This window comes from Hypomesus nipponensis, chromosome 7 (genome assembly GCF_054491055.1).
Source record: "Hypomesus nipponensis isolate SF chromosome 7, ASM5449105v1, whole genome shotgun sequence".
Taxonomy (NCBI): domain Eukaryota; kingdom Metazoa; phylum Chordata; class Actinopteri; order Osmeriformes; family Osmeridae; genus Hypomesus; species Hypomesus nipponensis.
Genome location: NC_140367.1, coordinates 1,570,001 through 1,595,000, shown reverse-complemented (window position 1 = coordinate 1,595,000; position 25,000 = coordinate 1,570,001). Strand labels below are relative to the sequence as shown.

The following is a 25,000-nucleotide window of genomic DNA, read 5'->3' as shown; positions in this document are numbered from 1 at the left end:
GACTTACTCTGAAGCTCATCCGTACCTCGGTCAGCGAGATGTTGGAGACCCTGTCTGACGACGACTACGTCAATGTTGTTTACGTGAGTATCCAAGCATCTAACGCTGTTTTGGTGGAGAGCGATTGGCTCACTCTATGTTGTGTGTGTAAATGCAATGTCAACGTTGCGTGCGGCTACTGTAATAGTGGATAACAGCAGAAGGGGCTCGAATGAACATGGTCTCTGGGACGATGACAAAGATGTCAGGGACGGTTCAACACAGACTTTGGGAAAACCAAAACCTTTTCTTAAAATAATTTTTTCAACTTTTCAAAACTTGTTTTCCCACACTGTGAGGAAGGAGGGGAGAGGAGAACAGAGAAGCCTAAAACAGAATAAAGCAGAGTACAGTCAAGTTTAGAACAGTCCTCATCAATGATGCAAACCTATTTGTGTAAAGAAATCGCTAATATATTTTCAACCTTCCACAACTTTTGGGACATGGCAAGGTTAGATATCTGGCAAAGGACATTAAAATATTGATGTTATTCCCATCCCACACACAAAAAGCTGGAATTTAATAGAAAATACCCAACATAGACATTATACTGGCAACTCAGTTTCCCCAGAGTTATGGAAAGTCGCTCAGCCTCTCCTGTGGCTCCTGATTGGTCCCTGTGCTGTGGCTCCGGATTGGTCCTTGTGCTGTGATATATAGAGGCTCTTTATCACCCCCCTCTCAATGTCCTCCCAATTCATTAGGTTTTGGACGGCAACATTTTTTTAATGTTGATTGTTTTCTCTCTCTCTCTCTCTCTCTCTCTCTCTCTCTCTCTCTCTCTCTCTCTCTCTCTCTCTCTCTCTCTCTCTCTCTCTCTCTTAGACTCACTCTCTCAGACTCCCTCTCACATTCTTTCTCTCTTTCTCTCTCAGAATCTCTCTGTCTCTCTCCTCGCTCACCCTCTCAGATTCTCTCTCTCAGACTCTCTCTCTCTCTTCGCTCACTTTCTCAGATTCTCTCTCTGTCAGACTCTCTATCTCTCTCTCTGTCTCAGACTCCCTCTCTCCTCACTTTCTTTCTCTCTCTCTCTCACACACACTGTTTCTCTCTGTCTATATCCCTCTGTTTTTCTCCTCCTAAAGTCCTAACCAGGGGACAAGGACTTGATGCTCATTAATTCAGGGTGGTGTTAGACGTACATTGGTGGCTCCTAGCTACTTTGCAGTAGCCCTCTCTAAATACCTTTGTAAGAATGATGTTGGCTTAATAATACGATAATTTAGCGTAATGTCCTCGTCTTGTTGTTTTGCAGTTGCTCATCTGCCTAACCATTTGAAAGTGATGAACTTTTGTGTGAATATGAAAACAGGGATTCTTGTCTACCTGCAAGTGGAGAAGGCTCCTTACTGAGCCCATGTACAGATGGTGATGGGGATATCACAGACCCCCAGAGCCCTCCTGACACACACACACACACACACACACACCAGATGTTCCGAATGTGACAGTGACTCATTCAGCAGTCCAATTACCCAGAAAGCTCTGCTCATCATACAAGCCAAACTAGTCTAGAAAAGGAACTCTCATGTGTTTTTGTCTGCTGTTTGTTTGCTTGCCTGCCTGCCTGTCTGTCTGTCTGTCTGTCTGTCTGTCTGTGAATAGTTTAATTGCTGTGTAGTAAAAAAGAGTACACACAAGATCACACACAAGTACACACGTGTACAAAAACAGATAGTTGCTATAATTTGTGTATTGGCTCCACACTGTGTGTTACTTTTGTAAGAATGATGTTGGCTTAGTGTGTGTGTGTGTGTGTGTGTGTGTGTGTGTGTGTGTGTAACTACTGCTAGGTATCTGTACAGCAGTGTTCTCCACATGTTGAAGGTGTGTAGACTAAGCAGATGTCAGGTATTAATGAGGCATGTCCAAATCCTCTGTGAGTGTGTGTCTGTGTGTGTGTGTGTGTCTGCTTTCAGAAATCTGTCAGTGCCTCTCTGAACACTAGCCTGGGTATTTCAAAGCGTTCACATGAGGTTGTTCATTTCTGCATCATGTTCATCATCTCTCTCTCTCTCTCTCTCTCTCTCTCTGTGTCTTGTGGCTCCAGTTCAACAGCATAGCGGTCCAGGCTGCATGTTTTGACAATCTGGTTCAGGCCAACATGAGGAACAAGAAGATTCTGAAAGAGGCCGTGCAGAACATCTCAGCCAAAGGCATTACCAACTACAAGGACGGCTTCGAGCTGGCCTTCGCTCAGCTCTCCTCGGGTGTGTGTGTGTGTGTGTGTGTGTGGTGGGGGGGGGTTGGATTTGTGTGTGTATATTGTGTGTATATGTTGGTGATCAGGTATTGCCCTCTACTGGTGATCCTAGACACTACAACTTCCATCCAACTAAGTGTAACTGAACTTTACAATTTCAGCCTTTTCCCGCTCATTCATACAAACACAAAATGCTTTGTGGTGTGACGTTGTGGCTGGGGGATTCTTGGGGGGCTTTCTTCAGTTGGTATCATCCCCAGCTCACGCTGCTCCTGTTGTGACGTTCCTCACAGATGAACACAACCAAGCACTGCAACAAGATCATCATGCTTTTCACAGACGGAGGAGAAGAAAGAGCGCAGGAAATCTTCCAGAAATACAACCCTGACAAGAAGGTGGGCACAGAAACACAAAGGCGTTATTTTAAATTGAGGTGGTGTCTTTTCGTTTTCCTTATTTATAAAAAGTATGAGTACAACAACATTGAACTGGAAAATATATGGAATTGTCATCGACTGCTTTTGAGTGTGTGTGTGTTTAGTTGATTTTTCTGTTGCTGTGACTTGTAGGTGAGGATATTCACATTTTCAGTGGGCCAACATAATTATGACAAAGTGCCGATCCAGTGGATGGCTTGCAATAACAAAGGTAGGACACCTTCCATGGACTGATCCAAAGACTGATGTCTGCAAACAAAATCTTCCCTAATATAGTTTAAGATGGTTAAGATAGGATGAAAGGGATAGTCTTTGCTCGATGCTTGACTACCTTCAGGGTTTGTCTAATAACAGGGTCTGTTTACTTCTGTTTACTGTAAGAAGCTACAGATGCATTTTTATTTTATTTTATTTCTGGAAAAAAAAAAAAAATCTTTCTCCCTCAGGGTACTACTATGAGATCCCGTCCATCGGAGCGATACGAATCAACACACAGGTAAATCAGCACCTGGAAACAAACATATATGAAACCCAGCTGTGCAGGGCCAGCAGCTCAGCTTGAGGCAGAGCTCCGGACACTGCAAGACCGCCAGGCGACGTTACTGACGCTCACGTTTTAGATTCAAGGTTGGAAATAGTCTGCCCTCTAGTGGCCACAATCACCCCTGTTTCTGCTCTTCTGACAGGAGTACCTGGATGTGTTGGGGAGGCCCATGGTGAAGGCTGACAAGAAGGCTAAGCAAGTCCAGTGGACCAATGTCTACCTGGATGCTCTGGTGGGTGATGGCAGGCAGGCTGCTGACATGACACCACCAGTACAGACAGACACAACACAGAAATTGTCAGTGATTCACACAACATCAAATTCAGATACAACACTGAAAATATTGATGATTCAGTACTAGTAAATTCAAGACACGTGAAATATAGACGATCATCCACGACCGGTAAGATGCAACGCAGTGTGAGAAGTGCAGGAAGAAAGGAAATACATCATTTTGTTCAAGTGCACAGGCAGCACAGCAGTGTCTTTTTCTAAAAATGTCTCCCATCATCAAATCAAATACAATCTTATTTGTATAGACCTTTTTTACAAGCAGTGTCACAGAGGGCTTCACATACACCCACAGAACTGCACCTAAACCAACCTAAACTCTCAAACACCACGTTCTAACTGCATGTAAACAATTGTCCTTGTAAAGTCATCCTGGCCCAGAACAGTTTGATAATGAGACGTGTCCAAATCCAGATATTCCCGTAATGTGTCGCAGAGTGCATGCAGTGACGTAAATGACTGTGAAAGATGTAAACACAAGCTATCTGCTTCTGTTGATATCATCACACAACAAACAGCTTTTTATGGGCGCTGGTTGTGTCTCGACTATGAATAGCTCAAATCAAGTTCGTTATTCTCAGTATGAACCCAAACAACAGATATGGCCAGTGACGTTTGTCAGAGTATGTCAGTAAGACATAAATTGAGCTTTAAGACATTCTTTTATCATAGATTGATGCTACATCTTCAGGAGAATAAAAGTACAGCAAAATACTAAAACAATACTTGAGATAGCACCTTTTATACAGTGTTTATCAATACAATGAATTGTGCTAAATTGAAAGTAAAAGAGAAAATAGGAAATATTGATGGTTTGTGAGATATTTCCGAATAGACATCTGTATAGTAAAACTATAGAAAATAAAATAAAAAATCCCCAGGATAAAAACAAACAGAGTTTGGGAGATCGTCAATAGATACAAACAATCTATTATTACTATACTGATGTAAAGAACCTTCTGGACTCATACTATCTCTTGTTGGAGTTCCCGTCTCTTATCCACTGTTTAAGTTCACTCAGAATTTGAACTTGACAGGGACTATTTTGAGAAGCAGAGAGACTGCAGAGTTTGTGTGATAATTTTAGATGTTGACAGCTGGTGTTTATGGTTTTACTAAGTTCACTCGTATGCGCTGACCCTGTGTCTCGACACAGATAGCTTTACATATACATCCAGACACATACATTTGAACAATACAAGCACTATGGAATGGAATGGACTGCATTTATATAGCGCTTTTCTACCTTACAGCACTCAAAACACTTTACAATGTTCGCCTCTCATTCACCCATTAATGCATTCAGACACAGTCAAACCGTTGGAACTATGGAAATCAAACATTGAATATCATAGCAATAGCTTTCTGATATGAGAAATCTGAAATGTACAAGTCACAAGTGTGATTGTACTGAACACACTCTGATCTGATCCTGACAGGAACTAGGCCTGGTCATCACAGGAACTCTGCCAGTCTTCAATAAGACCAACACCAAAGCTGACAAGGAGAGAGGAATGCAGGTAGGCTGTGTTCCACTCGAGCATTCTAGAATACAGGTAGGCTGTGTTCCACTTGAGCATTCTAGAATACAGGTAGGCGGTGTTCCACCCTAGCATTCTAGAATACAGGTAGGCTGTGTTCCACCCTAGCATTCTAGAATACAGGTAGGCTGTGTTCCACTTGAGCATTCTAGAATACAGGTAGGCTGTGTTCCACTTGAGCATTCTAGAATACAGGTAGGCTGTGTTCCACTCGAGCATTCTAGAATGCAGGTAGAATGCTTTCCATTCTAGAATACAGTTCACATTGTAGCTACTTGCTCCGTCATCACAACACTGAAATCCCCTGAACAGATCGACCTCAGAGAACATCAGTCCCACCTGAGCCAGTTAGAGGGCCGTTCTTCCTGGGGTTTGGGATACCAGCACCCCTTCATCTCCTAACCGCTGAAACTCTCTACGTACTTTTAAATACTCTTCATGTGATGAGTATTTGAAAACTGAATTAGGTCTTAGTGTGTTTGGAGTCTGCTTGTTGACCTTCCAGACGTGTCAGGCTCTGTCCTTGACCTGCTCTTTCATCCTCCTGATAGAATCCGGCTTGTGGTTTCAGACACGTGAAAGCAGTTAGTAGACCGAGACGTGAACACGCTCTCTGAAAGCAGGCTCTTAACGGTCTCATCCTTCCTGTGATCGCTGCCTTTAAAGTGGTTTTGATTGGACCTTCTGTCGATCCAGCGTGGTCATTCAAAGCCCGCCCACTCAATTTTACAGGAAGTGAAGTCGAGGCCATGTTGGACATCAAAAGCGATCAGATAACAGTAACTAAGTGCATCAAGATGGGTGGATGTACCTCCAGTGTTACTGCAGTTGGTCTGGGGACGTCTCGTCAGGGACTCAGCGACTGTCAGGATGAGCATTCACACGGCTCAGAGGGATTCATAGAGTCATAACAAAAGGACAAAACGGTGCTCTGACGAATGTGAAAGGTGTGGAACCCAGATCACCCAGCGTGCTGCGTCTGTTTTGGTTGGGTTGTTCTTCAGAGGCCGCAGAACCAGCTCATTCTGGGGGTGATGGCTATCGACGTGTCCCTGGACGACATCAAGAGACTAACGCCTCGGTTTACTGTGAGCTCACCGTCACACACACACACACACTGTTAATAGATGCAGGCAATTACAGCTTTCAGGCGGCTTCTCATTCACCCTCTCTCTTACACACACAGAGACACACAAAACAGATCTCTCACACACACACTCAGAGCTGCTTACCCCTACAAAACCTTACTACACACCACAGAGTCCCCTCCCCTCCTGTTCTCTCCTATCTCATCCAGTTCGGACCAAACGGGTACTACTTCGCCATCGACCCCAACGGCTACGTCCTGCTGCATCCCAACCTGCAGCCGAAGGTAAATCAATCACTGCGCTCCTCTGGCAGACAACCACAGTACGCTTCACCGCCCCATTAAGCAGCAGTATTCCTGTCAACAGCCCCTGGAGCTGTGCACTCCAGCAGGCTGGTGTGGCCCGGGCCCAGGCCCAGGCCTTGTTTGCTGTGTTTGGCTCGCTTCTCTGTTATCTTTCTAAAGGTCGCTTTGGGGGGTTTTAATTTAAAAATGTTTGCAAGAAGTTCCACGTTACAGAGTGACGATGGCAGAACACATGGAAGCCATGTGTTCCTTGTTAGTTGCTGTTTTCCTGTAAAAGGGACGACCGACACAGAGAATCACAAGGGTTTTCTTGAGTTAAAGAGTGATTGATTGTAAACTTGGACTTGGAATGTGTTGTTAGATAAGCGGAGGTGGAGGAGAAGGCGGAGAGGAAAAAAACCTTTTAACCAAATGTGTCATCCTTCTGGGTTTGTTATTGTTCAGAACCCTAAGTTCCAGGAGCCGGTGACGCTGGACTTCCTCGATGCTGAGTTGGAGGATGAGATCAAAGTGGAGGTGAGGATGGGGTGTGTTTGAGACGCCTCATTTGCCCATTTTAACTTCTGTGCAAATCAACTTTACTATCCATAGATGGATTCTACTTTTATCCAAAGGGACGTTCAAATAGTGATGTGCTTGTTTCTCTGTCCGCAGATTAGAAAAAAAATGATTGATGGAAACACAGGCAACCACACGATACACACACTGGTGAAATCCCAAGATGAGGTAACTATGGAGATGATGATGGTTATTAAAATGGTGGTGGTGATGATGATGATGAAGACAGATATCTGGCTGTGTTTGCTCCACAGCGGTACATAGACCGAGGCCTGAGATCATACACGTTTGCTCCTGTGATAGGAACAGACTACAGGTACGCAATAATGTAGTAAGTGATAACCTTGCTCCTGGTTCAGCAGTGGATGTAGTAAGTGATAACCTTGCTCCTGGTTTAGTAGTGGATGTAGTAAGTGATAACCTTGCTCCTGGTTCAATAGTGGATGTAGTAAGTGATAACCTTGCTCCTGGTTCAATAGTGGATGTAGTAAGTGATAACATTGCTCCTGGTTCAATAGTGGATGCAGTAAGTGATAACCTAGCTCCTGGTTCAATAGTGGATGTAGTAAGTGATAACCTTGCTCCTGGTTCAATAGTGGATGTAGTAAGTGATAACCTTGCTCCTGGTTCAATAGTGGATGTAGTAAGTGATAACCTTGCTCCTGGTTCAATAGTGGATGTAGTAAGTGATAACCTTGCTCCTGGTTCAATAGTGGATGTAGTAAGTGATAACCTTGCTCCTGGTTCAATAGTGGATGTAGTAAGTGATAACCTTGCTCCTGGTTCAATAGTGGATGTAGTAAGTGATAACCTTGCTCCTCCTGTGTTAGTTGGTTGTTGGATCCAGCTCCTCAGCACATGTCTGTAACAGACAGTTAGACGCCACTGTCTGCTCTGCCAATCACCCCTAACACAGGAGAATCCTACCCTCTACTCTTATTAGGACAAAACATTGTCATGTTTTCATTTTATACATGAAAGCTAGAGCTTTATATTGAGTTTATTATAATAGTGCATAATACGCTTATTAAATTCATGGAAAAAAGACAAGTGTCTAAATGATTTATGAAATGTTTGTTGTGCTGTATGTTTTGTTAAGTCGCTCGACTTTAAAGTTTTGTCATGTGGTGTGGATGCGGTCTGTGATTTTCTCCAATGTGTTCGAGTTGGACCGTGAAAGATTGGAAAATGATGTCTCTGTCGCCCGTGTGGTGTTCAAGTGTTCCGCTCTGCATCGGGAGCTTGTGTTCACCCTCGCGTGTGCGTGTGTGTGTGTGTTCACAGCATAGCATTGGTCCTGCCTGAGTACAGCCTGCACTACATCCGAGCCACAATCGGAGACACGATCACACAAGCCAAATGTAAGTTGCACAAGTGAATCCATTTGACCGGCCGAATCAAACATGACCTCATCCACCTATTTACACAGACGATGACTGAAGCACTTACCAGTGACAAAGCCGATGACATCAAGTTTTCATCAATCGAGGTGTCGGACCTCTCATGTTTCAATGCATGGTTTTTATCTTTAGCAGTTGCCTACCAGCCCCTCACCCCTCACCCTAAGCCCCCTCCCTCACCCCCACCCCTCTCCCTCACCCCTCTCCCTCATCCCTTGTGTCGTGATGGCATCATGCTTCCTCAGTTGTGGTGTAAACACAAAGTTTTGTTGCCAGACAACTTGACGACTGGTCCTAAAGGGATCCAGCCCCCCACCCTCTCATCACACACACACACACACACACAGTCTCAATCCCTGTTTCACACACACTAAACTCATCACACATACCACTGTCATCGATTCATTGATGGCCGCCACAGCCTGTGAGTGTTTTTGCTCTTAAGAAGTCTCCTGTTGTGGATCGCGGTGGGGATCTCCCAGTGGGGCGTGCCATGCATCAGCGCACTCCGTGTCACGTCACTCTTCAGTTGGGACTGTTCCACTTGGACTGGATGTCCTGCTGCCGTTGGGTTCTTAAGAGAACGTCTCGAGAGATTGTTTTGAGTTTGTTCTTTGAGTTCTTCCAAGAGTTGGAAGTTTGAACTGGCTGCCCTCTTGTGGCTTTTAATGCTGTGATCAATTTGTCTGTTGGGGAACCCCTTTATACGGTACATCACAAACACACACACACACCCCGCACACACATTGTGCTTTTGTACTGTACACACACCAATCATCTGTGTTCAAGATGCAATATTATTATTCACTTCAATTGAATAAAATATTGTGTAACCCTTTTTGCTTCTTTCCTTATTGTCCTTCTCTTTCCCTCCCCTCCTCTCCTCCTCTCCTCCTCTCCTCCCCCCCCCCCCCCCCCCCCCCCCCCCTCCTCTCCTCCGCCCCTCCTCTCCTGACCTTCTGATTCCCTTCTGTCCTGTTGCTGTGTGGAAACCCCCTTCAGCATTTTTGGGCAAGTATTCCCCTCCTGTGCTCTTCCTGTCCTCCAGTTCTCTCTCCTGGACGCAGGGCTTTCACTCCTCCTGCCAAGCTGCCGCCCTGTCTGGCGGAGCGGTGCACTCTCACGTGCGATTTGGACCGCAGCAGGAATGCGAGTCATAGACACACGAGTGGGGAGTAATGAGCTTGTTGATCACCCGGATCCAGACGGGTGTCTGCCCTCACTGGGAGATCTCTGCACGCCAGGCTGCCTCCATCGAACGGAAAGAGTCAGCATCCACATGTGCTCAGAGAGAGATAGAGAGAGATAGAGAGAGATAGAGAGAGGTAGATAGAGAGAGAGGTAGATAGAGAGAGATAGGTAGAGAGAGGTAGAGAGAGGTAGAGAGAGGTAGAGAGATAGAGAGAGATAGAGATAGGTAGAGAGATAGGTAGAGAGATAGAGAGAGAGAGAGAGACAGATAGAGAGAGAGAGACAGATAGAGAGAGAGAGAGAGAGAGAGAGAGAGAGAGAGATAGAGAGAGAGAGAATCAGATAGAGAGAGAGAGAGAGAGAGAGAGAGAGAGAGAGAGAGAGAGACAGATAGAGAGAGAGATAGATATAGAGAGCGACAGAGACAGAAATAAAAAGACAGAAAGAAAGAGACAGAAACAGAGAACTGAGAAAGAGAAATAGAGAGAGGTTCTTTTGCCCCACCTGTCCTGCCCTTAGATGTGGTTTTGGCACTAGCCAGGCCTAACAGGCAGGGCAGAGGACAGGATGTTTGCATTATTTTAGGTGAAACCATAAAAGAGAAAGCTTTGAGCGTTCACCCAAAACAAGAGTGGTTGGGTTTCGTCTCTTTCTGCGTCCCTCTCTTTTTGAATCATCTTGAGGTTTACGCCGACTCGTAAAAAACACAGTTTTAATGAAAGGCAGAATCCTTCCCTGGCCACAGAGCTTCACCTTTCTCTCTTTTCCTTCCGTTTGTTCCAAACGCTTCTCCTTTTGTGTCTTGTTTGTATTATATGTGGTCGCTGAGTCAGAGCCGTCCCTAACAGCAAACGCCAAAGATATGTCTGATCGCTGGTGCCATTTTTCTTTATCGGTCGCCACCCAAATAGCAAGACGGACTCATCTTTTGCTTTTAAATGTCTGATTTCATTTCATTAAAACTGAACTGGTCTATTTCACCTTCTGTAGGTTTTATGTCATCTGCTGTTGGTTAGGAATTTGTAAGAATATATATGTATATTATTAGATTAACCTTATTAGCCAATAAACTGTTATGTAAATGGAGGATGTATTCCTAACCCTAATACTCTCCAGGAAACGGCTTACAATTTTAGCAACAGGTCGATCAAACTCAGTCAATATTATAATTGTTCATATTTGCCTTTCACAACACGACATTTGTGCGTCCTCAATTTATACATTTTAAATGTATAAACTCAAAAGACTTTTGGGTTTGTGGTAATGTAATTTCTTCTTCAAAGTTCAAACTGCTACAGTAAGAAGAAAGTGTGTAATCCAACTGCTGAATTATGTATCATAAATGCATTTAACAACAAAGCAGGTATTTACACCTGGTCAGAATTATTTTTCAATCATGACCACCAAAGAGGTCAGCTAAGCCTATTATATCATAAAGTAGAGAGCTATTTTGAGAATTTCAAAGCATCTGGTCAGAATATCAACTGCCCCATCAACATTCTTTGAATACATTACTCAAAATGTATAACTACATCAGTTTATCACCAATGCTGTATTCAGCAAATGCTAAAATGCTAATCCTCGAGCACATTGTAAAACTTCACTTTTCATCCCTTATTTTCACTATTTGCATCTCAGTGCAAAAAAAGCTTTTGGATGGATTTGCAATATTTCTATTCCGAACTCGTTCTGTGAATAAAATATTGCTGACCTTTGAACCCTGTGGTTTACCCTGTCTCTTTTATTTTCCTTTTCCCCTCTTCCTCACCTCCCTCGGGATGAATCTCTCAAATTCTCTCTTCTGCCTGGATTGTTTTTCCACTCCAGGGAAAGATGGCAAGTATTCCCCCTTCCTTTTGTCTCTCTCCTTCTGTTTAACGTTCTTGTTCGTCCTTCCCCTGCATGCTTAGGGCAGCTTTTTCCACCAACTGTGTCCCGCTCGCGTTCTCTCATAATTTGAGTCGCTAGCTATTGGTTCTGTTCTTAAGCAAATCAGTGACATGTTTTGAATTTTAAAAGGCAAAGAATATGTAATCTTGAAATTTAAACATCACCGAATTCTTTCGTTTTGAATTCACCTCTTTAAAAAGGAAATATGAATCGATTTTTAAAAAATCTGATCCAAAATTTACATTTAGTCATTTAGCAGACGCTCTTATCCAAAGCAACTTACAGTAAGTAAAATTTCAAGGTTCAGAAAATCAGTTAAACCCCCACAAAATTCTGTCTGCTCAAATTCAAATGGTGAAATTCAGATAAAAAAATAAAATTTAAATTTAAATTGTACCATCAATCTGATTTTGAGCATCATGAAATGTGGCTCAATTTGAATTTCTGAAGCTTGATTATTATTTATTTTTTTTATTTTGGAGTGGGGGGTCTGAACTTAACTGTTCGAATTGGAGCAACCTGAATTTCTGAAGCATGATTTTATTTTTTATTACATTGAAATCAATAGATAGTTAATTTTAAAGAGGAAAATTCAAAACCAACAAATTTGATGGTGTTTAAATTTCAATATAAAGTATTCAATGCCTTTTTTTAAACTTAAATCAAAACTGATTTGCTTCCATATGTTCTTCTGTTTGGCATTGGGACAGCCTTGACAGTGGCTGCCGAAGAGACGGTCCACTGAAAGATCACTTTGTACCGTATTCTCTCTTCTATTCAAATGCTAACACCCCCAATCAGCTACACACTTACCATGTTACCTAAACATTACTTGAGAGCCACGTCTCTTTGGCGAAAGAGTGGAGGGAGGGTGACGACGCATATTATGGGATGAGATTCTGAGGATTCCCTCCCCTACCTTCAATACCCTGATGAGGAGATAGATGACACCAAAAGGTTTATAAGGAATCTGTCAAGATCGTAGTCTGTAGGCTATCTGTAGCCTACTTGGGGACCTGCTGCTTTAAGACTTGTTTATGTCACGTTGTCATTGTCGATAGTCAAGAGGCAAGGTCAGGAGCTTTGTTTGTTAATTGTCAAATGTTGTGGTTCATGCTTTACAACCGAAAATATGCAGTCATGCTAGCTCCGGACTAGGGGTGCTCATTTAGAAGAAGAAAAAAAAAGTTTGACGCTTGTGAACGACCATCAACCGACAAGATTCTCAATTTAGAATTGAAGAGTGTCTGTGACACATTAAAAAATACCAATACAACAAAAACAAAACAAATGTCCGATCAGGGGTTTATTAAGTAGGCTAAATAGTAGTATAGCTAAGCTATAGTAGCAGCATAAACGACAACAGTAGCCTAGTACAAAAAGATGAACAAAACGAAAACACATTGTATCCAAGAGCGCTGGCTGTGCCTACATGATTGGCAGCTATATTAACACGGAAGTAGGCCCATAGACATAGACTAGGCCTACAATTTTGTTGTACAAGGTTGCCAAAGTAGCAGAATGGCGCCAGATTTGTTGCTAGTCGTCAAAAAACAGTGTTCAAACGGTAGTTGGCTATTAATCGTTAAACATTCCTATTGTCGGTTAATGGTTACGCGGTTAATTATGAGCATCAACTACTCCGGACCAACCAGGACGTGTCATTTACATGTTAATGTGCTGTGTGTGCTTGAGTGTGCGTTAGCATCACCTATGTATGTGAGCGTGTGCGAGATTTCAAAGACTCTTTGTGTTTCACCAGTCTCTGAAAGCCTACAGGAAGACAAGTTTGACGATTACGGATACACGCTCATCGCTCCGAGGTAAGGCCTTATTCCCGTCATCTTTCTGGGGTGGAAAGTAAATCCATATGACACATGGACTCAGTACAACACCTGATGATACCTCACGTGCTCGCTCCACAGAGAGTACTGCAAAGACCTGAAGCCCTCGAAAAATAACTCTCAGTTTTTGATGGATTTCAACGAGTACATCGACCGGAAGACGCCTAACAACCCTCAGTGTATGTACCCACCCTCCCAGCCCCCCCGCGATGTAGCTGTCCAGCACCAAGGACAGAGATACAAGCAGTACAAATTCCCTCATCTCTCCCCTCCCTGGGTGAACAGACAGTGTCGGTACCTCAAGAAGTGTTGGTTTTAATAGTCCCAGATGAACCCTTATCATGTTTACATTAAGAGGCCAAGTGTAACAAGGTCAGACCTGCTCTGAAACTCAAAGGCAGTCTATACACACTGATATCCATCCCCGTACAAAGGCAGTCTATGCACACTGATATCCATCCCCGTACAAAGGCAGTCTATACACACTGATATCCATCCCCGTACAAAGGCAGTCTATACACACTGATATCCATCCCCGTACAAAGGCAGTCTATACACACTGATATCCATCCCTGTACACAGCATGGTCTCTGTCTGAAAAGTGTTCAAGTTTGTGGAAAATACAAAACAGTCACCCGTCCAGGTTAGACATGCCAGAGATTTCTTGATGAAGAAAAAGGAACGACACAGTAACAGCTCTTTTCAGGTTTCTGTTGAAGGTTTAGTGGAATAGAGCCAGTTGAACCAGTTCCCTTGGGTACATGGCCAGAAACAGCAGGGTAGGGTTCTCCTTTGTAGAGCCCCTCGCTTGTGTTCCCCATTTGATCATACCTCAAAAAGTTTGACCATCACACGCTTGGGTGCACACGTGTTAAACGTGTTGGCTTGGCTGACACGCAGACACACACACGCCATGGAACACACACACACTCAGGTGCGGACACACACACAAACTTAGCACAGCTCAGGAGGGAACACACACACAGGCCTACACACACACACACACACACTCCATGAGGATAACCCCCCCACACACTCTACCTTGTGTGCTCTGGTTTGTCCAATTACTCTGTGTTTGTGAGAAAGAGCAGGGCTCGTCAAGCGCAGCGCGCGAGCGGAGCCGTAAAACTCAACTCAGGTCTGCCGAGACTCGATGGAGCAGCTCAAACATCTGACCAACGCGTTAGCATCTCAGACCCTCTCCCAAACACAAACTGACATTAATCGCTTGTACTTTTTTCTCCCGCTTGGAAGTCTAAACGCCTCCAAAATGGTAGAAGTGGCTTTCCCAGAGCCCAGTGTTTAGTTTGATGTTTAGGTCTTGGAAAATTCACTTCAAACATTGGAATTGGAGAGACTCCTTCTCATAACAAATCCACTTCTGAATCGCGTCCGTGCCCCGGATTAGCGCTCCTAGCTAGCAGGTCTACTCAGCAGGACTCGGTATACAACACATATGGGAAACTGCCCGAGCGAGGCTAGTTACATGCTTTACTTGTTTAAGCCACCGCAGTGGCGGTGGAGTACATTAAAGATTCCTGGGCTGCCTTCAATAAGAGTCCCCTAATGAAAACCACTGGAGCGGGAGGGGTGTGTGTGAGGGGGAGGGGTCTGTGTGTGTGTGGGAGGTGTGGAGGGGGGGGGGGTAAAGTGTTAGACCAGCTGTTTTCTCTGAAGTGTGTGTGGTGTGTCGTAAAGAGGAGAGGGGGGGCTTAGTTGAGTTTCAACATTAATGGACTGTAGCAGGACATGAAGGGGTTTGAAGTGACGGTGGAAAACACATCGGCAGCGTCGCGTTCTGCAGTCGTGTCGAACGTCTCGGAGCGTTATCCGGAACATTCCTCATCTCCGTCCTCCGTCCTTTTATTAACTCGTTCCACTTAACGACTTCTTCATATTGTGGCTGCTCTGATTCGCCCATTCAGAGAGAAGGGACTGAGATTAGACTGATAATCGTGACCCTGTCGACCTGACAATTATAGAAGTAAATGCTGTTTGGATGAATGAAGTCATTCCCTGGAATCAAGGAATCTGTTTTAAACTGTCTCTTCCTCCTCTGCTGGGAGATATCTGTTTTGTCTCTCTTCTCACTAGCCTCCCCAACGTCCTCTCTCACTCCCTCTCTATCTCTTTCTTTACCCATCCTCTTCTTTCTCTCCCTGTCTCTCTCTCTCTCACACACACACACACTCACACACACACAGCTGTATCTAGCAGTCTGCTACACTCAACTAGCCCTGCATCTGTAAGACACAAAACTCAATTCTGTGATGAAGAGATGAGGATGAGGATGACTCATTTTGATAGATATCGTCTCATGGCCCAATTACAATCTCAGTTCTGGGGTCTGAACAACATCTGGAAAAACATTAACTGCACTGGGGGAGAGTTTGAATACTTTTTAATGTATTCTTCCTGCTGTTCGTTATAAATGATGGATTCTACTTCTTCTAGGCAACGTAGAGCTGGTGAACAGGCTTCTGCTCGACGCTGGGATCACCTCCGACCTCATCAAGCGCTGGAAAGAGGAGGAGGAGCTGCCGTGAGTCTACAGCGCCGCCGTTGTTTTACCTCCACAGATAACCGCTTTCTGCTTCCTGTAGTCTCTCTGCTTCCTGTAGTCTCTGTTCCCTGTAGTTTCTGCTTCCTGTAGTCTCTCTGCTTCCTGTTGTCTTTCTGCTTCCTGTAGTCTCTCTGCTTCCTGTTGTCTTTCTGCTTCCTGTAGTCTCCCTGCTTCCTGTTGTCTCTCTGCTTCCTGTAGTCTCTGTTTCCTGTAGTCTCTGCTTCCTGTAGTCTCTCTGCTTCCTGTTGTCTTTCTGCTTCCTGTAGTCTCCCTGCTTCCTGTTGTCTTTCTGCTTCCTGTAGTCTCCCTGCTTCCTGTTGTCTCTCTGCTTCCTGTAGTCTCTGTTTCCTGTAGTCTCTGCTTCCTGTAGTCTCTCTGCTTCCTGTTGTCTCTGCTTCCTGTAGTCTTTCTGCTTCCTGTAGTCTCTGCTTCCTGTAGTCTCCCTGCTTCCTGTAGTCTCTGCTTCCTGTAGTCTTTCTGCTTCCTGTAGTCTCTGCTTCCTGCTTTGCTGAAATGCTCTGTCACACCGATTTGCAGAAATACTGGTTGTGAACTTGCGCATGCTTAAAACATATACATCTGTACAACTGCCAGTGCAGCCAGAAAAGGGTGAGGCGGTCTGTATAAGGTGGTCCCAAGGCATGTAAGGACACCATACACACCTTATACAGAGTCTCTATCAAAGTGAGTAGCTACAAGGAGTTTCTGTATACGGGGTGTGTATAACATGTCTAAGGGGGTCTTTGTCATTGCAGACACGGTGTCCTGGCCCGGTTTGTCGCCACAGATGGAGGGATCACACGAGTGTTTCCTAAAAGGTTTACCTCCTCCTCCTTCCTCCTCCTCCTCTTCCTTCTCCTCCTCCTTACTCTTACCTTCAAAAGGCTGGATCTTTCTTGTCTTGGTTAAAAAAGCTTTCCCACATCATGCCAAGTCCAAAACCTTACACCCAGTAGACATCCTCTGCTTCTACAACACAATTACACCCTTTTATTTGAACACAGCATGCTCGGTTATGTCTTCTTTTGTCCCTGTAAGCGACCATGCAGCTGAATGTGGGTGTGTGTGTTAGTGCCATGCAGCTGAATGGGGGGGAATGTCCCTGTACTTACTGTAAGTCTCTCTGGATAAGAGCGTCTGCTAAATGACTAAATGTAATGTAACTGAATGTGGGTGTGTGTTAGTGCCATGCAGCTGAATGTGGTTGTGTGTTAGTGCCATGCAGCTGAATGTGGGTGTGTGTGTTACAGTGCCATGCAGCTGAATGTGGGTGTGTGTGTTACAGTGCCATGCAGCTGAATGTGGGTGTGTGTGTTACAGTGCCATGCAGCTGAATGTGGGTGTGTGTGTTACAGTGCCATGCAGCTGAATGTGGGTGTGTGTGTTACAGTGCCATGCAGCTGAATGTGTGTGTGTGTGTTACAGTGCCATGCAGCTGAATGTGGGTGTGTGTGTTACAGTGCCATGCAGCTGAATGTGGGTGTGTGTGTTACAGTGCCATGCAGCTGAATGTGGGTGTGTTACAGTGCCATGCAGCTGAATGTGGGTGTGTTACAGTGCCATGCAGCTGAATGTGTGTGTGTTACAGTGCCATGCAGCTGAATGTGTGTGTGTTACAGTGCCATGCAGCTGAATGTGGGTGTGTTACAGTGCCATGCAGCTGAATGTGGGTGTGTTACAGTGCCATGCAGCTGAATGTGGGTGTGTGTGTTACAGTGCCATGCAGCTGAATGTGGGTGTGTTACAGTGCCATGCAGCTGAATGTGGGTGTGTTACAGTGCCGGTCAGTACTGGAGCGACGATGCTGAGACATATGAGTCAAGCTTCTACAAGAGGAGTCTAGACAACGATGTATACATATTCACACCAACGCCCTACCCCAGAAATGACAACAGTAAGTTATTGGAAGGAGGCGTGTCTTGTGCTGTGCATGCGTGGGGGTTGTGTGTGTATTGTGTTGCCTGTTTATGTGCATGTCATAACTCTGTCTGTGTTTACACCTCCCCAGTGAGTGAAGACTCTGTGTTAGTAAGCAAAGCTGTAGACCTGAACATTGATGGAACAACTCTCAAACCAGCAGGTAACAGCACACACACTTTCGACACCCTCGCGCACACACCCTCACACACTCACACACACGCCATATCAAGATCAGTAAATCTCCAGATCTCGATATTACAATTGTTTTAAGATAAGGAAGCTTACACCTGCATATCTCCAAACTCTAACAGTAGGCTCTGGCCTTGTCCTCCATGTTTGTAGTCATTGGTGTGAAGTTAGATATCAACGCTTGGATGGCCAGCTTCATCAACGCAACTTTGAGCATGAATGTGAGTACCTGGACAAGGACCAGGATGTGGACTCTGCTCTCCTCTGGGTCTCTGTGTAAATCTCTTTTGTGTCTCCTGCAGTGCAGAGACGAGTACTGCGGCTGTCTCAGAAATGATGCGGTGAGTGAGTCAGGGAACAACATCACAGATACACTATGAAAGCTGTGTTTTCTTTAGTACCATAGTGGGCTGGGAAGATGCTGTCAGGTCGAGCGTCCTTCATGGTGATGCATGGTGTTGTGTTTCTCTGCAGCATTTGGACTGTGTCATCCTGGATGACGGAGGCTTCCTGGTCATGGCAAACAGAGACGAGTACATTGAAGAGGTGGGGGAGCGGACCGACAACTCTGTTACAACTCCTCCCCTCCCCGCCTCCTCCACCTCCCCTCCCCCTCCTCTCCTCCACCTCTCCTCCTCACCTCCCTACCTCCCCCTCCTCCACCTCCCCCCCTTCCCTCCTCCACCTCCCCTCCTCCACCTTCCCTTCCCTCCTCCACCTCCCCCCCTCCTCCACCTCCCCCTCCTCCTCCACCTCCCCTCCCCCCTTCCCTGCTTCACCTCCCCTCCCCCACCACCACCCCCCACCTCCCCCCTCTCCCAACTCCCCTCCCCCGCCTCCCCACCCCTACTTTTTGTAGTATGTGGTACATCCTCAGCTCACCTCATCTGCAACCTCGCTCCACCTTCCTAAACTACCTCATTCAGATCCCTCTCAAACCCTAGTTGACCCTAATCCTTTTTCACCTCCTCCCTCAGTCTACCTCCCTTCTCCACCTACCCTCCTCCCTCTCCTCCTCCCCCCCCCCCCCCCCCCCCAGTTTACCTCTCCTTTCCACCTTTCCTCCTCCTCTCCTCCCCCCTCTTTACCCCGGGGTAAAGGTTTTCCATGCTGGCCCGGCGCGGGTCTCTAATCAGGCCGGGGTGTGCGGCGGATAAATCAGTCCCCCTCTGAAGTTTGGCAGGAACACTAAAAGCGAGGGATCGTGGTCTTTGTTTGGAGAAGGCCGCTCTGCCCTAAATCATATTTCCTACTGGAGGGAAGGAGTTCCCTCTGCTCCTGGGGGCTTACTGCCGGCCAGTAGGGCTGTGACTGTTAATTCATTATTTGTGTTATTGCAGAGGGAGGGGAGAGAGGGGAGAATCTTTATAGTCGTGGAGATTTATACTTCCTTTTGGACTGCTAAAAAGGAGGTCGATGGACTTCGATTGAGAGGGGGAGGGATTTGGGGTTATTGGCTGTGACCCTGACAAAGAGAAAGAGATTCTTATTAGAGATTAGATTAAATTAGAGTTTCTTAGGCAAACACACACACACACATAAACAAACATGCACTTCTGTCACAGCTCAGATATGTCTAGTCTAGACGCCTTCTTCATTGTTAATTTACGGCTAACTTTTGTGACGTCTTAACCAGATTAAACTGGATTCCATTGCTGGCCTATCAACTTGGCTGATTTACTGTGTGTGCGTATGTGTGCGTGATATTTCACAAAGATTAAAGAGTTTGATTTATATCTCCTCAATAAAAAAGAAATCCTTAGGGAATTACAGAAACGTGTTTTTAAGAGGTCGTAGTTCATAGTAATGACGTTTTTCTGAATGGGCCTTTATCTTCCAAATCACTTGTGCTAAGACCTTCAGTAATGTGTTATTCTGTAGTGGTTGTATGGGAACTTACAGGTGTGTGTGTTGTGTGTGTTGTGTGTGTGTGTGGGTCCTCCAGATCGGTCAGTTTTTCGGGGTGATTGACCCCATCCTGATGACTGACCTGGTCAACATGTCTCTGTTCACCCTCAACAAGACGTACGACTACCAGTCAGTGTGCGACCCTGAGAGGGAGAGCAAGGCTGATGCAGGCCTGCGCTCCGTCTACGTGGTGAGTTACACTAGCCAGATATCACACACACACACACACACACTAGCCAGATATCACACACACACACACACACACTCTCACACACACACACACACACTAGCCAGATATCACACACACACACACACACACACACACACACACACACACACACACACTAGTCAGAGATCACACAAACACTAGTCAGATATCACACACACACACAAACACTAGTCAGATATCACACACACACACACGCACGCACACACACACACACACACACACACACACACACACACACACACTAGTCAGAGATCACACAAACACTAGCCAGATATCACACACACACACACACACACTAGTCAGAGATCACACAAACACTAGTCAGATATCACACACACACACACACACTAGCCAGATATCACACACACTGATCTGCTCTCTCCAGAGAGCCATAAATACAGATGTTCCGACAGGGGGCTATGGGGAAGGAGGTAGGTGGGAGATCAAGTCACTGAATTGGATTAGCCAGACCAGCCAATGGACAACACCTCTAATGATAGATGATTGGGCGCTGGGGGGAGTCATGGAGCATGTCGCCCCAAACACACATGCTTCCTGTTTGGCTTCAGTGGACGTTATTTCCAGACCGCTCCATTGCCTTCTCATGAGGTTTCAGTGGCAGTTAGAGAGAGGAGGGTTCATCCACTCAACCTTATACATGATGGGGATTACCTGAGACCTTATACATGATGGGGATTACCTGAGACCTTATAAATGATGGGGATTACCTGAGACCCTATACATGATGGGGATTACCTGAGACCTTATACATGATGGGGATTACCTGAGACCTTATACATGATGGGGATTACCTGAGACCTTATACATGATGGGGATTACCTGAGACTTTATACATGATGGGGATTACCTGAGACCCTATAAATGATGGGGATTACCTGAGACCTTATACGTGATGGGGATTACCTGAGACCTTATAAATGATGGGGATTACCTGAGACCTTATAAATGATGGGGATTACCTGAGACCTTATACATGATGGGGATTACCTGAGACCTTATACATGATGGGGATTACCTGAGACCTTATACATGATGGGGATTACCTGAGACCTTATAAATGATGGGGATTACCTGAGACCTTATACATGATGGGGATTACCTGAGACCTTATACATGATGGGGATTACCTGAGACCTTATACATGATGGGGATTACCTGAGACCTTATACATGATGGGGATTACCTGAGACCCTATAAATGATGGGGATTACCTGAGACCTTATACGTGATGGGGATTACCTGAGACCTTATAAATGATGGGGATTACCTGAGACCCTATACATGATGGGGATTACCTGAGACCTTATACATGATGGGGATTACCTGAGACCTTATACATGATGGGGATTACCTGAGACCTTATAAATGATGGGGATTACCTGAGACCCTATACATGATGGGGATTACCTGAGACCTTATAAATGATGGGGATTACCTGAGACCCTATAAATGATGGGGATTACCTGAGACCCTATAAATGATGGGGATTACCTGAGACCTTATACCTGAGACCTTATACATGATGGGGATTACCTGAGACCTTATAAATGATGGGGATTACCTGAGACCTTATACCTGAGACCTTATACATGATGGGGATTACCTGAGACCTTATACATGATGGGGATTACCTGACGAGACCTTTATAACGGCACATTTAACTATAAACAGACACATTTCTCGGTGCCGTTTGTGTCATTCTCTTCATCTGACATTTCAGTCGCTAATCTGAGGGAACTGATTGATCAAAGTCGCAAACAAAGATGACCAATAGGGATCAAATACTTTTTTAAGTACCTACCAAACGCGGGTTACTAAACACTGGATGACTAAACCCCCATTCCAAGCTGCCAGACCAGCCAGTACACTGCCCTGAGTCACATGACCTGCCAGTACACTGCCCTGAGTCACATGACCTGCCAGTACACTGCCCTGAGTCACATGACCAGCCAGTACACTGCCCTGAGTCACATGACCAGCCAGTACACTGCCCTGAGTCACATGACCAGCCAGTACACTGCCCTGAGTCACATGACCTGCCAGTATACTGCCCTGAGTCACATGACCTGCCAGTACACTGCCCTGAGTCACATGACCTGCCAGTACACTGCCCTGAGTCACATGACCTGCCAGTACACTGCCCTGAGTCACATGACCTGCCAGTACACTGCCCTGAGTCACATGACCTGCCAGTACACTGCCCTGAGTCACATGACCTGCCAGTACACTGCCCTGAGTCATATAATCATCCTAATCAGAACCGGATGACCCGTCTTTAACTCAAGCCAGATCCTTCCCTGCTTGTTGTTCTTTTTGGCCTTTTTTCTTTTTCGTCTTTGTTTGTAGATTTGTGCTAGAATCTGTTGTGGTGCACCCTGTGCTAATTTCCTTCGGGGGGGAGAGGGGGTGGGGGTCTGGCTCTGCATTCTGCGAGCTTGGCACCTCCTTGTGTCCAGTTGGATGCCAACACAATCAGGACGTTTGGAGTTCAACATTTAGGCTATGTTTCTGGATTGTACTGTTCTGAAACAGCAGTCATGGTCAGGGGGGGTTTAGGTTTCTGTCTTGGTCTACGTTCAGGGTACCTTCAAGTGTTTAATGATCTGTTTTTGTCCCTCTCAGCCCACCATAGTGGACATTTTGAACGTTGGTTGGTGGGCTTCCGCGGCTGCTTGGTAAGTACTCCCTAAAACTGATCTCAGCCCAGCTCTAACCACACGGAGAGACAGGTTGAGGCCATCTGCACATCCCTCAAACTGCTCCCAGGACATCTGTAAACTCACAACCCTCACGATTTATCTCTGTTTACGATTTCTCCCCATGTCCTGCTTTTCTTCAGCTTTAATTTACAGTGACGTAGCGTCCAATATATGGACACCCGGGTCTTTTCATATGTCGACTGTAAGGGTTAACGTAATACTTCTTCAAGCCAGGCTTTTTAATTATGAAGTTTTGCGGTCCATTTCGAAGCACAATAACCTTACCATATGAAATCTGTGAAGACAGATTTTCTTTTGATGTCTTGTTGTCAGTTTTCATGCAGAGAGGCGTGATTTGTTGGGTGTTGTGTCAGACGAGGGTCCCTGTATTCTTCAGCTGGCTTGTCTGGTTCCCAGGTCGATCCTGCAGCAGATGCTGGTCAGCTTCACCTTCCCCAGGTTCCTAGAAGCAGGTATGTTTAGAAATCCTCGCTACCATTCTCCTGCCCCTCATGGCCCACAGTTAGTCAGGTGTCGTGTTAACAAAGTCTGTGTTGAGAACAATCTGTTTGGTCTAGTGGAATAAAGTCCCTTGAACCTTCTTGTAGAAGCACCAATTTTTGTCAAGTAGGGAAACTGTACTCATCAGTAAAGCATGACTTCAAAATAAGACAACTTGACAGCATGTACATATCGTATGTATTTACTTCTTGACTGTTAGTATCCATGACGCAATAAGTTCCTTTACTTTTAATGAAACACAATGTGACAGTTTTTCCAATAATACATTATAAAAACATTGTGGACTTTCTTAGGAAACATGATTAGATCTTACAAGGTATTGAATATGTGGTTTCTCAAGAAATTGTTCTTCACGTGTACATGGTTAGGTATTAATCAGGCTCTTCCTGTTTTCCCAAAATAACCCATGAGTAACATGCAGATGGATGTCTGTCTTTTAGCCACCAAAGGAAAACCTTTTCTTCTGTGTGTTGTAAAGTCGTGTGTGTGTGTGTGTGTGTGTGTGTGTGTGTGTGTGTGAACAGACATATAGCAGAGCGTACTTTACCTTGCTGGATCCTTGACAGTCTTGGCGTGTGTGTGTGTGTGTTCTCTCCACAGCTGATGCTGAAGAGGACCTCTCAGACATCCTGATGAAGCAGAGCTGCATCACCATGCAGACTCAGTTCTTCTTCGACAACAGAGACGAGAGGTCTTTCAAAGGAGCCCTGGACTGTGACAACTGTTCCAGGTGGGACTCACACACACCACACACAGCCACAACACACACACACCACCATAACAACGCTACTCTACCGTAATACGGTCTGTTAAGACCTAATACTCAAAATCCCTTTTGATGTCATGGGCACCCCCAGGCCACACCCCACTGAACACAGGCCACGCCCCACTGAACACAGGCCACGCCCCACTGAACACAGGCCACGCCCCACTGAACACAAAACCCCCAGTCTCACTCGCGGCCTTCAGGGATTCCCCCTGAGGTAACACACAGCCCTGACTGGGGTTTCAAAACACACACTAGGCAGCCTCCTGGACGCGTCCCATTTCAGAGAGCTGTGCCCCTCCCCCGCGCATCTTCCCTCCCTGCCCTTCAGATCGACCTGGGGTCAGCAGGACCCTGTGGAGGGGGGGTCTGCAGGCCCTGTGAAGGGGGGGTCTGCAGGCCCTGTGGAGGGGGGGTCTGCAGGCCCTGTGAAGGGGGGGTCTGCAGGTCCCTGTGGAGGGGGGGTCAGCAGGTCCCTGTGGAGGGGGGGTCTGCAGGCCCTGTGAAGGGGGGGTCTGCAGGTCCCTGTGAAGGGGGGGTCTGCAGGCCCTGTAAAGGGGGGGTCTGCAGGTCCCTGTGTGGGTCCAGCAGGTCCTAGATCAGATCTGCTGGTTCCATCAGCTGGGCCCTGCAGAGTCCAGCCCCCAGGGCGCGGCTCTAACACCCTGAGTGCCTTGAAGGTGAGGTGGAGAAGCTAGCAAGACCACCGTCTGGACGGGCCCGCCTGTTTGCTGTTTTAAGGGCCCCTCGTGCTGTCTAATGGAGGGCCTGTTTTAAGGGCCCCTCGTGCTGTCTAATGGAAGGCCTGTTTTAAGGGCCCCTCGTGCAGGCTAATGGAGTGCCTGCATTGGT

At 45.8% G+C, this 25,000-nt stretch overlaps 1 protein-coding gene across 1 annotated transcript in view; it reads left to right on the top strand.

Annotated features, from left to right (window-relative positions):
• Positions 1-25,000, top strand: part of cacna2d1a (calcium channel, voltage-dependent, alpha 2/delta subunit 1a) — a 66,956-nt gene that overhangs the window by 36,996 nt on the left and 4,960 nt on the right. The window contains exons 10-35 of the mRNA XM_084701140.1: positions 1-83; positions 2,090-2,248; positions 2,536-2,637; positions 2,812-2,890; positions 3,126-3,175; positions 3,366-3,455; positions 4,954-5,034; positions 6,060-6,143; positions 6,353-6,427; positions 6,893-6,964; positions 7,103-7,174; positions 7,261-7,322; positions 8,291-8,367; positions 13,250-13,310; positions 13,413-13,510; positions 15,786-15,873; positions 16,650-16,712; positions 17,673-17,788; positions 17,903-17,974; positions 18,157-18,224; positions 18,306-18,344; positions 18,478-18,549; positions 19,949-20,101; positions 22,784-22,836; positions 23,278-23,333; positions 23,983-24,112. The exon at positions 1-83 is cut by the window's left edge and continues 17 nt beyond it. Of these exons, the coding sequence (XP_084557266.1) occupies positions 1-83; positions 2,090-2,248; positions 2,536-2,637; positions 2,812-2,890; positions 3,126-3,175; positions 3,366-3,455; positions 4,954-5,034; positions 6,060-6,143; positions 6,353-6,427; positions 6,893-6,964; positions 7,103-7,174; positions 7,261-7,322; positions 8,291-8,367; positions 13,250-13,310; positions 13,413-13,510; positions 15,786-15,873; positions 16,650-16,712; positions 17,673-17,788; positions 17,903-17,974; positions 18,157-18,224; positions 18,306-18,344; positions 18,478-18,549; positions 19,949-20,101; positions 22,784-22,836; positions 23,278-23,333; positions 23,983-24,112 (2,155 nt within the window). The remainder of the gene's footprint in view (positions 84-2,089; positions 2,249-2,535; positions 2,638-2,811; positions 2,891-3,125; positions 3,176-3,365; positions 3,456-4,953; positions 5,035-6,059; positions 6,144-6,352; positions 6,428-6,892; positions 6,965-7,102; positions 7,175-7,260; positions 7,323-8,290; positions 8,368-13,249; positions 13,311-13,412; positions 13,511-15,785; positions 15,874-16,649; positions 16,713-17,672; positions 17,789-17,902; positions 17,975-18,156; positions 18,225-18,305; positions 18,345-18,477; positions 18,550-19,948; positions 20,102-22,783; positions 22,837-23,277; positions 23,334-23,982; positions 24,113-25,000) is intronic.